At 38.8% G+C, this 16,521-nt stretch overlaps 1 protein-coding gene across 1 annotated transcript in view; it reads right to left on the reverse strand.

The window, feature by feature from the left end:
* The window catches only part of CLASP1 (cytoplasmic linker associated protein 1), a 269,429-nt gene that overhangs the window by 17,593 nt on the left and 235,315 nt on the right, over positions 1 to 16,521 (reverse strand). The window contains exons 31-34 of the mRNA XM_077830446.1: positions 6,353 to 6,500; positions 4,916 to 5,162; positions 3,864 to 4,057; positions 1,969 to 2,097 (exon numbers count right to left, since the gene is read on the reverse strand). Coding sequence (XP_077686572.1) covers positions 1,969 to 2,097; positions 3,864 to 4,057; positions 4,916 to 5,162; positions 6,353 to 6,500 — 718 coding nt within the window. The remainder of the gene's footprint in view (positions 1 to 1,968; positions 2,098 to 3,863; positions 4,058 to 4,915; positions 5,163 to 6,352; positions 6,501 to 16,521) is intronic.

Here is a 16,521-nt window from a genome sequence, read left to right on the forward strand (position 1 = left end):
AGAGCCCTTTGGCATCGCAAGTGTATGCGACAGACAGGCAAAAATGTGAGGGTGTGAAGTATAAAACTTTAAACATTATACTTTATTTCAACACAATCTGTCAATTGCACATGGAGGGAAAAGCTTTAAAGATGAAGGAAAAAAGCTAGAAGGGAGCTGCTTGAGATTGCAGATTTTTGTGTGAACTTTTGAAGGAGTTTCAGAAGGAAAAAAATACAAGGGCATTGAGTCAAGGTGAGTTGAGAAATATGTAACCAGGAAAAACCTGCTAATAAAAGGCACTCCTTCAGAACAAAATGTTTTGTCTGACTGCTTTATCAGGAAACCAATTTACAACTACAACTTATTACTCTGTATAGAAAATGACAGCAGTGTGGAAACACTTTAAATCTGAGACTGGAGAGTATGGCATTGCTGATTTATTAAAGGATTAAAATTAGGGCTGTCAAGCGATTAAAAAAATTAATCGTGATTAATCGTGCTGTTAAACAACAATAGAATACCATTTATTTTAAATATTTTTTGATGTTTACTACATTTTCAAATATATTAATTTCAATTACAACATAGAATACAAAGTGTGCAGTGCTCACTTTATATTTATTTTTATTACAAATATTTGCACTGTAAAAAAACAAAAACATGAAATATATGCAGAATGCGGGTAAAACAGAGCAGGAGACATATAATTCTTCCCCCAAGGAGTACAGTCACAAGTTTAATTGATGCATTATTTTTTTAACGAGCATCATCAGCAGGAAAGCATGTCCTCTGGAATGGTGGCCGAAGCATGAAAGGGCATACAAATGTTTATCATATCTGGCATGTAAATATCTTTCAACTCTGGCTACAAAAGTGCCATGAGAATGCCTGTTCTCACTTTCAGGTGACATTGTGAATAAGAAGCAAGTAGCAGTATCTCCTGTCAACGTAAACAAACTTGTTTGTCTTAGTGATTGGCAGAATAAGAAGTAGGACTGAGTGGACTTGTAGGCTCTAAAGTTTTAAACTGTTTTGTTTTTGAGTGCAATTATGTAACCAAAAAAAATCTGGATTTGTAAGTTACACTTTCATGATAAAGAGATTGCACTACAGTACTTGTATGAGGTGAATTGAAAAATACTATTTCTTTTTTTATCATTTTTACAGTACAGATATTTGCAATCAAAAATAATAATATAAAGTGACCACTGTGAACTTTGTATTTTGTGTTGTAATTGAAATCAATACTGAAAATGTAGAAAAACATCCAAAATATTTAATAAATTTCAATTGGTATTCTATTGTTATAAGTGCGATTAATCATGATTAATTTTTTAGAATCTCCCACTGGGCATGGCTGGGATGCTGTGGGGCACCTGACGCTGCAGGAGGAAGCTGTGGACTTCTGCACATGTTTGGCATGGCTGAATGTGAACTCACCAGTTCTCTTCGTGACTTCCCCTTCTATGTCACACCCTCTTTGTCCATTTTTTGCTGTCCATTCACCAGTTCTTCCACGCTGTGGTCCAAGTTCATCTTTCCCTCCCCATCATGTAGAATGGCTGCTTGTGCACTGACTGTGCGTTCACTATTGCCTTCCCTGTCCTTACAAATCTGCATAGACACAGGCTGGATTTTGCCGTTAGCATGCTCTTCACAGTAATCAAGAGCATGTCTTTCCTGCCATTGATATTAATGAGGACTTTACCATTAGGTAAAGCTGACTGCAGGAATTGGCCTCTACATACGATATAGTTCCATATCCAGTTGATATGCTGTCCCGGGTCCCAGAGTTTTTCCTTCCATTGCAGCAAGAATCAGCTAAAAAGCAGTCTACACTAAGAAACCTTTAATATTAAGGGTTGGGGTTTTTTTGGTCAAGATAGGTCAAATCTGTTTACTTCATAACCCCTGACGATGTCATCTCCCATTTTTTTGATCAGTGCCTATTCTATTTTAAGAGTTAAAATAGCATGGATCGCTTACCTCTTTGTGGGAATCCTTATGTGCTTCCAGTGTTTTCATGATGGTTAGCTCCGCATAGTTTTTAAACCTTGCTGGCTGATTTCTTAAGATCTCCCGCAATACTCTTAAAGCCAGGGCTCTTATTGAATGCTTAACCAAAGAGAAATACAAGTTGGAAACAAAATAATTTAACTTCAAAATGATAACGTTGGCCATATTCTGCTGGCAGTTATATAAACATAAGTCACGAGTCACTCCACAAATTCCAGTGAAGTGACTAGGGATTAAAATCAATGCAACTGAGAGCAGAATTGGTTCAGAGCTCTCCCCACTGTACAAAGATTCATATAGACAAGTGCATTCTCACTGATGGAGAAAGAACCAGAACAAATATAACATTTGCTAAATCCAATATCTTACTCCAGCGAAATATAAATTAGTGCTGAAAAGCAGTAAACCTGTATCATGGGGAGCTGATGATGAAGCTCAGATTATATTTGTTCTTACTTTCCTGTTTTACTGAGTTCTGCAGATTTCACACTATCCATCTTCAAAGTGACAGTTCAAAACAGTGTTTCATATACAGATGCAATGAATCTACTTCGTGTTTTTGTGGCTTTTATGGAAATTACTTTCCTGGCTTTAAGCATTCAGCTAACACAGCCACAGCTCTGATTTATGCACTGACCATTTACAGCAAAAGATCATGATTAGTGGGAATACTAGAACAACCGCCTGAGTTATAGAACTGTTGTACCAAGTTTTTGGATTGCAGCCATTGCAAACAGTAACTATAATTTGAGCAGAGGACTAATTCCAAACTGAACCATTAAAGTACATCCTGATTCTTTGCTATTCACCTGTACGATTAACATGCTAACACAATTTAGTTGTCCTCAGCTTAGATCACCATATCTTCTGATAGATGTATGACAACAAGAGCTGACAATACAGACAGTGACGTGTAAATTAATAATTGTCAAAATGTAAACATCTACTCTGCTTCAGAATTATATTTTCATTTTGCAAATCGGGAACAGATTCAAAAAGACTTCAGATGTTTTCTTATTGAACACAACAAGCATACAGTGGTACTGAACCAGGATAAAAACACCCCCAATCCTGTGAACAAGTATATATCCAGAATTATTTGCAAATGTAATCAACGTCACTTAGATGATTATGGCACTAATTTGTGGGCATAATTAGGGACTGAAGTCATCTAAGTCAGTGGTCTCCAAACTTTTTGGATCGCGCACCCCCAGGGCCAGCTCTAGGGGAAAAAAAAAAAAAAGAAGAGGAAGAAGAAGGGATGCCGCCGAAGATGGAGCGGGGGGAGCCGAGCTGCTGCCAGCATGCCGCCGAAGAATTAAAGGTCCAGGAGCGCTGCTGCCGCCGTGCTGGCAGTGCTCCTTCTGCCGGGCACCCCCAGGGATGGTCTTATGCACCCCACTTTGGAGACCACTGATCTAAGTGATGAAAATTTGGGCCATAAATAGTCTTTCTTGTCAACTATCATCTATTAAAACTTTTGCAGTAGTTCTACATCTGTATTTCCTATTGTATGCCATTGTAGCCTGTTTAACGCCTAGGCCATTCTTCCCCATTAAAACACTGTTCTTATTATTATTATTTTTGGCTGCTACTGGCATAATACTCTGGGAATAGAAGTCAAGCATTTGAAGGCAACTCAAAATCCATCAGTGAGATGACTGAGCATGAAAGGATTGTCAATATCCTCTTCTAATGCAAAGAGACTGGACAGACAGCACCACTGGCAAGAAGGTGATGGTGTATCAGATACAGATAGTACACTCTAAAGCTAATGCAATGGATATAACCGAACCAACATGGACAAACTGTCATCTAAGAATAAATGATGTACAAGAGAGTTAAATATAACACCAGAATCTTACATCTTTGTCTCCAAGTGTTTCTAGCAGCAAGAGCAAAATGGTTTTGAAATGTTCCTCCCAAACTCCCAGGTTATCTTCTCGCGTGATCTTCAGTAGCTCAAGCAGGGCTCCTTTCCGTTCTTCCACCCGTTCATTGTGGTTGGACAGTTCTTTCAGAAGATCAGCCACCAAATCGGAATGATCAATGGATACTTCTAGGACAAATGAAAACAGGTCAGTTTCACTGGGGAAAAAAAAGCAGCTGCCAGTGCTTTCAGGATTTATGACGGGGATGTGCCAAACCCAGGCCAGTCATACTGGACACATGGCAACCCCATATTTTAAGCAAAGCCCCAAAAGACTGGTTAGAAACAGACTCTAGTCAGGAACATGCAAATTCTAGGATCTCTTTAGGACTGTTCTAACTTATGCCTGGCTATTCAAGCACTTCAAACAAGTTGGATAGGGTGATAGCAAGTGAAGAGGGAATAGAGGGAATGAATGAAATGACTGCATCTCTTAGTTGCTCATTACCAGATGTTTGAAAATGAAGCATTACTTCTAGACAATATTATACACTTTCTGGTTTCCAATTAGAATCCATTGATAACCGTTTTCAATCTAAATGCTTTTCTAACAGCCCTTTTTGTTTATGACCATATATACACACATAAAGACCCCACTCCCCATATTAGGAGTTCCTACACACACAACAGAAAAAGTTCACACACAACAATTTAGGAGTTCAATTCTTCTCGCAATTAAGTCAACAGCAAAATTTGCATTAATTTTAATGGCCGCAGGACCAGCACCGGAAGAGGTTATGAATAAAACAATACAGCTGAAACTGAATTGAAACAAATGACAATATTGCCTAATAAACTCATATGCAAGTTCTGTTACTCATGCAGTCACTGTGTATTCATTTGAACCCTTACCTGAGTAAAACATGATGTACATTTATATAAAGAAACCATTTGCAGGGTTGTGTCCCATGACAATTTAAACATGTAAATGTAAAATACAGAACAAAATGAACAGCTTGAGAATTTATAATACAATCAGATACCAACCATCCCGAAGCTGATCCATATCATCATCAAACACAGCCTCTTTTAAGGCAGTCTTGTCGTAGGTGTTGATTGTGTCCGAATAAGGGTAGGGGTTGTAATCTCGGGCTCGGGGCCCTGAAAAGGCGCGTGGAGGCTGAGTATTAAGTAGAGAGGTTTTGTTATCTAGAGCCATCCTTCCTCCTTCCATGACATCACTGCTTCCCCGTACATCACTGGCAGGTGCAGCTATTCCACCATCTCGAGACACCTGAACGGATCAGACAGAACAGAAATGGAATTTTAGATTATACTTTTAATCTCACCAGAGATGCAGCCTTTTAGATTTAATACCAACATCCACGAAAATAAAACCAAGCATCATAAATTTTGCATCTAATCTAATTTTCTGAAGATTAATTAAAATATTGATATTGTCTCTTTTCATGAATTATGTACCTATTATTGTCCCAAAAGATTTCATTGGTGAAAACTTGAGCACAAGTCAACAAATAAAAGGACACTAGGTACTCCTAAATTTGCACAAACTCCTGCAACTTGGCAAAACCCAGAAAGAGATCACTAAGCAGGCTCAGGTACACATATTCTTGAAAACAAAGTTGCAAAAGAAGCAAGTGAAACTGAAAAAATGAGGACTTGTATAGAGGTTAATGAGAGCCCAACTCTGAAAATTCTACAAGGTATGTCAGGAAACCGCAGCTCCCAGGGGCAATGGAGGGTTAGGTCTCCATTTTAGCACGATGAGCACAAGTTAATGCCAAACATTTGTTATGATGACTTAAAAAAAAAGTCTTCCAAAAGGCCAGAGAATATGTGGCTTTAAAATACACTTGAGTGACACTGTGCTAACCTAAATGTCTCTTTTTCCCAATAAGAAGCAGAAGTTTAACTTGCAGAAGCTTTTAAAACCATTAATGGCCCCAATTTTGCCCTCCTCAAGAAGCATGATGACTAACACCTTTTATCACAATTAGTTCCACTGACCTCCAGGAAACCACATGCAGTGTAAGGTACTATTCCGATTTGAATCGTAAGTTACTATGAAACCTTTATATGAATTAGCTACAAATTGGGGGGAAACAATTCATGCACTTTGAAGATTTGTATCTTACTTTTTCTGCTATAAGCCTTAATACATGTTCCATGTTGAGAAATCCTGAGGCGAGAAATCCAATATTAGCATTTATTTCTTACACAGTCCAAACTCCCGCTGAAGTCAAGATAAGTGAATTTCAAATGGAGTTTGACATGAGTAAGGGTCTATAGAATTTGGCCCCATGATTTTAGAACAAGACAATTATATGTGGAAATATACCCCTATGGCAAAGAAAACAAAGGAAACAATTCCAAATCATGACAAAGGAGCTTAAAATACAAGCCAGCAAACCAAAGGCTGATTTTGCAAACTCTGTTTTAGAATCTTATTAATAGCCTACTTACGTCACAGTCCTTCTTCCCATCACGCTTGATTGGTTCATTCAGATCCTCTTGACTACGGAAACTAAACTTTTCAATTGCCTCTGTGACTCCACGAAGAGAGCTGTAGATTTCATCGGAATTTAGGTTCTCTGTGTCATAATCCAGCATGCTATAGGTCAAATGCATATTGTAAGATGTCACATACCAAAGTAAGAATCAACTTTTGACCTTGAATAACATTATGACCAGCTCGAAACGGGATGAGTTGGAGTTCCATTTCTAACAGTGACTTGTAACAAAATGTGGACAGAACCTAGGCAGATTTTGGGCCTAATTTCCTTTTCACACAGATGTAAATAATGACCAGTTCCATTGAAGTCAATGGAGTTATAGTGGTGTAAACGAGAGGAGAATTAGGTGCACTGTTAGTTAATTCCACAGTAAGTGCACTAGTTTTCATAGTCAGAAACCTACCCCTCAAAATGGAATAAAGGCATTGTTAAGTTAAAAACAAACAAACAAACAAAAAACAATGAATATGAGAATTCAAAGATTTAATGCAGGTATAAATGAAACTTTTATTTTTGCTTTTAAATTTCATGTTAAATATGTCAAATATCTTCTATGTCACTGGATTCAAATGTGCAAGAGATGCTTAACTTGAGAGGGACAATTACATGGACTTGACTGACTTTATTTAATTTAAATTCTTACAATAATAAAAATGAACACACTTGCATGATGATCTGTTAGTGGAAATATTGCAGATGACACTGGGAAAATTGACTCTCTAACTCAAACTTGACTTTTGAATCCACCACGAGATCCCTAGGAATTCTTCACTCATGGTAAGGCATATATGAGTCTCTGGTCTTCCCTTAAGAGCTATCTGAAACGGCATCCTCTGGAGTCTCACGAGAAAATTGACTATTATACAAGGGCAAAAGCTGTAAAAGGTGTAGGAAAAAAAACTGGAAAAGAAAGATAAGCTCCTGCCTGCTCCAAAAATAAAAAGAATAAGGAATTATCGGCAGGACTCTGTTCTGCCCAGGGAAGAGAAGCTGAGTTTGTAGCTATGTCTAAATCAGTGCCTACAAAGGCTTTTCATGGAGACCATCCAGTTTTTCTGGAGGAACCTAAGGGCTCAGAAAGCAAGGAACAAACAGACCAAAGGATTTAGGTACATGTGCATCATCAACTCTCTGGACAATAAATGGCAGATGTGGACACCCTGTATGCACAGGTGGGTTTCAGTTTGGAACTATTTGGAAGAAGACTTGATGGCTTAGAGGAAGGTGCCCAGAGTGAAATATCTGCATCATCCTATCACAAAACAAGGAAATTCCTCGCAGGGTGGAGGAATCAGGAAATGGGAAGCTTCTTTTGACTTGTGGACACACAGGCCATCTTTCTACAGAATAAGGTAGAACATTATCTAGAACCTCTCATTCCTTCTGGAAGAGATTCAAGATCTTCAGGAGGAGGATAAAATTTAGGTCTCTTGATTCCTTTGAGAGTAAAGAATATTAGAAATAGATACAATCCCTGGCTCTCTGTCAATATACTCACTCAAAAAAAACAGCACAAGCATGAGCACTAGTACAGAATGTACGTCGTATGTTTTGGCAAAGAAACCAAAGGACAACTCCCGAACTCTAAACAAACAATGTCTCTGAGGCAAGGTCTGGCTGGAAGGAAAAATGAAACCCTTTAACAGGCTGGGAGCTGGGAACAAAAGCTGCTTATGAACCTTGAGGAATTATAAAATTGCAGACCTTTCAGGCTAGCAAAGGATGGATAATGCTTTAAATTGCTCTAAAATGCAACGTATGACTGCACCATGTACAAATGGAAACCGGAGGCCTTTTTGGGTTCCTAATGGACATCAGACGGGAGTCAGACAAGTCTGAGTTGATATCAACTTTAAAACATTATGTTGAGCTCACTCAGTCACCTTTCCATCAAAGATAGCAAGAGTTTTGCAAATGGTTAAATGAGTAGCAAATCACTCCATGAGGTAAGTGCATCTCAGCGTTACTATACCTATTTTACAAACAGCTAAACAGACACCGAGTGGTTAAGTGATTTGCCCAAGGTCACACAATAAAAAACAAGCAGAATCAAGAACCGATCTCCAGGAATCCTGACTCCCCAGGCTTCTGCTATAATTATTACTCCTTCCCTTAAAGAACAATACTCGTCTGACAAATACTAAAGGCCAAATTTTGCCATTACATATGCATATACTCAACATGTACATGAAGGTAGAATTTATACCTAAAACGATAAAAATTTATATTGCAGTGAACCAACTCCCAAAGAATTGATCAAAGTAAAGAATTTGTGATGCCAAAGCAATAAAGCAAGATCTGAACAAAGAGGAACATTTCTGTGTGAGGGACAGTGGTTGGGAGTGTTCCTTATGGCACAAATTTAAAATTTTATGTAATTTAAAGACTACAGTGGCTTATAAATTCACATGCCATCTGCCTATTTTCATACCTCAACAGTGAATCTGTGAAAGAGATCGCATAATGGGAGAGCACAGTTTTGCATTTTAAATGAAAGAATACTCTATATGTGAACAAACACATCTATCAATTTGCCAGTACGTGTTTGTTTACTATATAGGTAATATGATGGAAACACAAATAAATGTAAGATGGATCTACATATACCTTCCAAAAAACAGACTGTCAACCACAACAGAAAAAATAATGACCCATGCAGAAAACTGGAAGAGTTACAGGATGAACAAGAAGGGATGAGTAGAGATAAGCAGCTTTTAGGGATGTCACAACATTATTTTCCGTCTGCCATGGTATCAAACACAATATGGCAATTTACCAATCTTGCTTCCTTTTCTGGTGTTTGAAATGTATTTTATTTTCTTAAAACAGTGTTTTTTAATTGGTGACACAATTAGCTAGGTAATCAACAGTTTAGCATCCTTAAGCAGCACCCCGTAATTCTACCTGCTTGCAGTTCCTCCTTTCACTTTCAAGCTTATGGCTGGTGTATACCTCAATGTTATCAGCTTATTGTCACAATAGGCATATCTTAGTGTTTGATAATCAGAGGTGGAAAGATAAAAGAACCCTTCAGTACTAGGCTAGACAAGAAGGACCAGATCCAAAGCCCACTTACACCAATCGGTTGATTTTTATGTTACTGGATCAGGCACTAAACCAGAATCATATTGATCTTACTGATACTGATCTCTATATATTTAAGTAGATTCTAAAGAAAAAACAATTCTATTTTGCTCATTAACTTCAAATACCTGTCTTTGAGAATGTCCTAGATTTGCAGATTTTAAGTCCAGTAGGGACCATTATTATCATCTAGTCTGATTTCCTGCACAACACAGGCCATGGAATTCCACCTGAAAGCTCAGTAACTTGGCCCACATCTTTTGAAAATGTTTAGTTTTTTGACTATCTTTAGCTTAGCCAACATTGCATAAAATATGCACTAAAGGAAAGTAAATTCCTAATATAGCTCTGACACCATTGTTTAATATTTTCCAGTTTGGAACTTCTTCCTTACAGGAAAAAATACACAGTCCACTCTAAGGCAATATTTCCACTAAAGTCAGGAATAAGCACAGTCAATGGGAGTTTTGCCTGGGGAAAGGCTTCAGGATTTGAACCTATGTTCCTAAATAAACTCAGCAATCTAAATTAGAAATGTACCTGAAGAGCAACATTTGGATCCAAATTTTCCTGAAAATTTGGATCTGTAGTTCTGGTTCAGCCCACTCTACAGGTAGAGGCCAGAAAGGGTCAAAACGGGCAAATGCTGATCCTAAGCAGTGGTAAACAGTTGCTGAAAACCTCCTGGGACAATGACATTCAATAATAAATTATTTTTTCATGACATTAGACAGCCACATGGGAAACTCTATGATCCTAGTTGGCCGGCAAGTACTGCAACATCGTATGTGCATGCTTCATCTTCACAGTGCTTTACAGACATTAATTCCTCACAACAGCCCTGTGAGATCCCAGCTTGCATTTGCAAGTGCCTATTTGTGTGCATCCATGCATATTTCACATGGGTAATTTAGGTGCCTCCATTTGAAGACCTAGCCCAGAATGTCACGAGACTGCGTACCATGTAATATAATCTGAACAGCCGAAACTGGAGAATTACTGAGTTCTGCATTGGAATTCAAACTGTATGAAACACAACAGGAGAAAGACTTTCCAGAAGATTCGATCTGAGACTTTTTTTCAATGCTGTGCTTTCCCGTGTAAGGAATGAATGACAGAAATGCCACCTGCAGTCTCTGTAAGTTAATACTCTATGATCTCCAACAGACGAGAAAGCAGCTAGTTCCATTCACACAGAGCTTCACAGACCACCAAGAGCCCGGGGTTTATTCTCCTTTGGATGAAAATCTCTGGAAACATCCTGTCCCATTTTGAGAAAATTCCATCATTTGAAAGGTAAATAATATTGTGACACCTCAGACAAGTTGGTTTAACAGGTAGCTTGTTACCTGGGCGAGTAAGAGCGTCTGAAAGTCTTGTGGGAAGGAGCAGTGGGGATGGAGTTAGGCTGAGAAAGGGGAGGGGGGTGCTTCGACAGCCCATCTGCACTCCAACCCCAGAAACGACTGCAGTGATCAGACAAGGGGGCAGGGGGAAGAGAGAAAACAGGAAAAAAGGGAGAAAAAAAGAAACTATAATCTGAGTGGTTTAGTGTTCTCATGCTTCCTGAGAAAGAAAGAAAGAAAGAAAGAAAGAAAGAAGTTTAACAGAAACAAAATGAGACAAGAATACTCCATCGGTCTCCTTCAGGTCATTGCTTTGGCCTTTAGTGTTGGTTTAGATGTTTATTGTTATTATTATTAATATAATTTAAACAGGCCAGTCCCTGCCTCTTTTATTTAATATATTTCAGACAATGGATGTAGCTTTTAAACACAATTCCTGAAGTACTGTATGTGCCTGGATTCAACCTTTGAGCAGATGTTTTTATACAACGGAATTTACCTGGAAAAGAGCAAGGGGAAGGAAGCCTGTTAAAGGGGTTTCAGAGTAACAGCCATGTTAGTCTGTATTCGCAAAAAGAAAAGGAGTACTTGTGGCACCTTAGAGACTAACCAATTTATTTGTGTATGCATCCGATGAAGTGAGCTGTAGCTCACGAAAGCTCATGCTCAAATAAATTGGTTAGTCTCTAAGGTGCCAAAGTACTCCTTTTCTTTTTGTTAAAGGGGTTTGATTCTAATCAGATATCCACAGGTGTACTGTGTGGCTTGTAATATCTGGTTCTGTGTGCATGCACGCAGCTGCATATAATGAAATCCTGCAGTCTATACAGGCAAAATTCCCATTGACATCAGTGGGTGTTTAGTTTAAGAACTTCGGGACTTGGTCCTATGACAGTTCTTGAGCTACCCCACTTGTTTTATAATCAAGCAAAAGTGGACACAACTTCTGGGTCACAGGCTCAAACTGAACCCAGCTCAGCAATAAATGAAAAGCATTTCTTGACGGTTCTTGGTGTGGCATATACCACGAGTTTGTGGTCGCAATCCAGATACCAGAGGAAAATACTGAAAAGAATAATCACAATTGTCATCATTCTTGACAACCTCAGCAGATATATATATAGGACTGAATCAGCCATGGAGACTCAACTGTCCTCTCACTCATACAGGGATCCCTCCAGGCCATAGTTGAGGTGAAACTGCAAAATTGCATGGGGAAAGCGCCTGATAAATCAGAGAGCTTTCTAGTTTGAAGGGTCAATCCAGCAGTCAGGATGATGGTACCGTTAAAGTAGCCTATTGAAGGAAGGGTAACCTTCTGGTTAGAATCTACTATTCTCTCTTCTTGGGGGTAAACCAGCTCTAGGGTGACTGTGGTCCCAGAAATAGGAAGACCAGAACAATGAGCTGCTAGGCATGGGAGAAACAGGAAGCTCATTTCATGAGTTTCTGAGACACTCCCTTTATACAGAGATTATCTTTGACACTCTGACTCATCACTGCAGGCTTGAATTTCCTCCTGGGATAGGTAAGCCCACCCTGTAGCTGGTGTTCCAGAACCTGTGCAGGTCAGATAGGGTACATCTACACATCAAAGAAAAACCCGCGGCTGGCCCATGCCAGTCAACTCAGGCTCACGGACTGAGGCTGTGGGGCTATTCATCGTGCAGACTTCCAGGCTCGGGCTGGAACCTGGGCTCTAGGACGCTGTGGGGTGGGAGGATCCCAGGGCTCCAGCTCCAGCCTGGAAGTCTATACAGCAATGAAACAGCCCCGCAGCCTGCGGCCCGCGAGCCCAAGCGGACTGGCACAGGCCAGCCATGAATTTTTCTTTGCTGTGTAGACATATCTTCTGTCACTCTCCTTTCTACTGGGCCAATCCCTGGCTTAGACACTGAGTTTTAATTCAAATCATTCTGCATGTTTCTTTTGTGATATGTCTGCATAACGGCCATACAATGGTAAGATAAGAGCAACAGGTTTATTTTTATTTTATTTTTTTAAAACAACCCACTTTCAACTGGACACTGATTAAACTAGAGCCAATATTCAATGAGCATGTCAAATGCCTGAGAGCAGGAACAAATTGCTTGGGTCAAGGCAGAATGAGTAATTAGAAGCACTAACTTGCATCTTTGACATACAGGTCTCTGATTTTGTAGTATCCCCTTTAAACCACCCCTTCTCCAAATTTGCTAAAAAACCTATTCCTGGCAAGCAGGTTGGATTGTCTGCCTCTCTGTCTATCAGTTTATTCTCATCTTACATGTGTTTCCAGATTTCTGTTCTTGAGCTGTTGGGAGTATTCAGTGTGCCACTTTGTTTCTATTAAGTTTGAGTTCATTGTATCTAAAAAGGTCACATTCATGTATAAATAAGTGAAAGATGCTACAAGACTGGAAACAGATACAAGTCAGAAATCTTTCTAGTGCACAAAACAGCAGTGCCATTCGAAAACCCACTTGAAGAGCAGTGTCAGGACATTCATTCATTAGCCAGGAATCAAGCAACAGGTGTTACAGAAATGCAGTAGTTTGCAAGAATGTTGCTTTACCAAAAAAAAAAATTACGACCATAAAATTCCATATCTCGAATCTCACCTACCTGTAAGACGCATTGCTGGATAATACAAGCTCATTCTTACTGTATAACTTCGGTTACTCTGTTAAGATCATTTCAATTCTTCCCCTCACCTAACGCTGAAGTTGTGAAAACGTCTTTTTGCAAAGGAAACACACTGAGGCTTGGTCTATATTACAAACTTATGTCAATATAACTACGTTGCTCAGGGTGAAGAAAATCCACATGCCTGAGTGATGCAGTTATACTGACCAAACTCCTGGTGTAGACAGCACTAGTCAATGGTAGGGCTTCTCTCATGGACATAGCTACTGCCTCTTGGGGAGGCGGATACCCGCGCTGACAGGAGAAGTTCTCCTGTAGGCGCAGGTAGCATCTTCACTAAGCACTCAGGTAGCGCTGTATAGGTAGACAAGCCCTACATTTCTTGTATTTCCCAATTCTCACAATTTTACAGTAGGGCAGACATCGAAATCTACTGTAACTAAATACAATTCCCTTTCATTTTGATTTTTTTGTTGTTGAATTATTTCCTGTGCAGATTATTTTTCTAGGGTGGAATTTGGTATTTTCGTACTGTAAGTATTCTAAATACGATACTGCATTTAATCAACACTTAACATTGTAAACAAATCAACTTGAGCACATGCTATACAAATGGTGGGCTAAATTCTCCCATCATTTATACTCATGCACCCCGACTTAACTTTATGGGCTTTTGGGTTGCAAGTTGGGACAGAATTTGACCCATTCATTTAATCTTATTCCCTCAACATAATTAAGGAACTCCACAGGCAAATTTAAAATCAGCATGCAACATCTTGGCTGATAAAAGATCGTTTCCAAATTGGAGTGGTACTCTCTATACTGGGTAATTAGAGCCCCAATACTCCTTTTTATTACAGTACATTATTTATTAAATCTCAAAAGCCATTCCTCATTCAATACAATGGCAAACCATTCATTTCAGGGTCACATTTGATTCACTCAGGAGTTGTTCTTTCTTCATGTTCATACATGTGCTTTCTCTCTAGTTTCCACATTTTGATTGTTTCTTACATTACTCAAAAATATTTTTTTAAACTAAAAACCATAGAAAGCAAGGAAAAAAAATCCCCAAACTGATACAAATAGGAAAGCAGCTCACTAATGCAGTAGATATTCTCTAGTGAATCTGAAGCAGAACTGGCTGGATTTAATGAAATCAAGAGCAAAAGCCAGAAGCATTTTGTAAGCAAAGTATCTTCCAAACAGAAGGGGGTATTTGCACACTCATTTTTGCCTGGTTCAAAATGTTAGCTGTTGGTATCAGCAAAATTTAGCGCAGTCATAATTTTACAGCTCAATCCAAATGGCCTGAACGTGAAGAGAATCACAGAATTTAATTGCGAAGGCAACAATATGAGAAATGGCAAAAGCCAGTAATTTCGTGCAAGAACAAGGGCTTGCACACTGTATCCATATATAGGGCCATTGGTTTCAGTGGAGCCAAGCAGAGTCAGCTGAGGACCTGGACCACAGAACATAAGCATTAGGGGCAAGATCTCCAGATCGGGGCATAGCAGTTGTGCTCACTGATACCTAAGTGCCTCCATAAGAACCACATGGTATCAAGTATCAAGGGGTAGCCATGTTAGTCTGTATCCACAAAAATAACAAGGAGTCCGGTGGCACCTTAAAGACTAACAGATTTATTTGGGCATAAGCTTTTGTGGGTAAAAAAACCACTTCAGATGCATCTCCTTGTTGTTTTCAAAGGAACCACAGTTATCCAATTGGCATATGTAAATGGGATTGCTAGCCCCTTGGATGTACATATGCCTAGAAATCTACATTTTCAGGTCAAATCCAAATGTAATTTTCAAAATCAAAGCTGCTGGTAGGAATTGAGGCTAATATTTCAAGTAGTTGCACTTAAGCTGCGAATGCGAAATATGCAGCGATGCAGACACACGCAGGTGAATGGAACAGCGGGTGAAGCAATGGCAAACTGCATATGTAACTGAGGTGCAATCCTTTGAAAACGTAAACCTTACCCTTTAGAGACAAACAGGTTTTTAAACTATAGGGATGTGTGGCAATAGTGGAAATCCTTCTCTTTGAATATTTTCTACCCAAATGGCTAAAACTTTTTTATTGAAAAACTTTGCCAAATTTCAAATCAAAGGACAGTTTTAATCTTCTAAAATTTAGAGGTTATATCAGAGACACAATGATAACTATACCAGTGCCATTCATGCTGGTATAATGAGTCATAATCACTTTCCATAATCTGTTAGCACTTTTTCCAAAACTTTTTTTTTTTTAAATAAGTAGCAAATGTACCCTTCCAGCTACAGCTAAAATCACTCTTGTTCTACAGATTTTAAAATGGCTTCTAAGGCAGTTCCTTTTTCCAATTCTCATTTAAATGTTGGTCTTGGATAGCTAAATAAAATGAGGAAATTAAGCACGATTATTTTAAAATGAATCAAAGTTCTTACTCCGTGTTTCCAAGATCTATATGAAAATTTGAAGGAATTACTGTTCCAAAGGAAAAGGCCTCCAGAATTCTACATAGTGACAGGAACTGCTTCCTGATACAGAAGTGTGTCTTCCAAAATCATATGTCCTTTCTAGCTGTACCTAGAGAACATGGGAGATGAAAAAATGTCTACAGATACTGAACTTGAAACCCAGGGAAATGGACATTTTGAGGCACTGGAAATAGTGTAGCACCATTTCTATAAAATCATATAAGAGGATCTGAAATTAGGAGAGGTAACAAGGCAAGTACCAACAGATGCAAACAAAAAGACAAACTAAATGGCAATAAATGAAGTGGTGAATATCGGCTGTTTTATAAAGAGACATATCAAAATGTCATGGATTTAAAACTAGCTGCTGCATGCAAGTACTACCAATGACTTTGCATTTTGAACCACATAGACACAGAGATCTTTGCCTATAATTTCCCATGCCAGCCATTCAAAATCTTAACATCCCAGCAAGGAGAAGAGGAAGCACTGCTACTGGGATCGTCTGTCTGAAGTGAAATCCTAGTACTTTTATTAGTGAAAATTCCCTGTTAAAAAACACTTCCCATCCTTAACCCCACGGTTGATGATTC

Source organism: Eretmochelys imbricata, chromosome 11, assembly GCF_965152235.1.
Source record: "Eretmochelys imbricata isolate rEreImb1 chromosome 11, rEreImb1.hap1, whole genome shotgun sequence".
In the NCBI taxonomy this organism is placed as follows: Eukaryota; Metazoa; Chordata; order Testudines; family Cheloniidae; genus Eretmochelys; species Eretmochelys imbricata.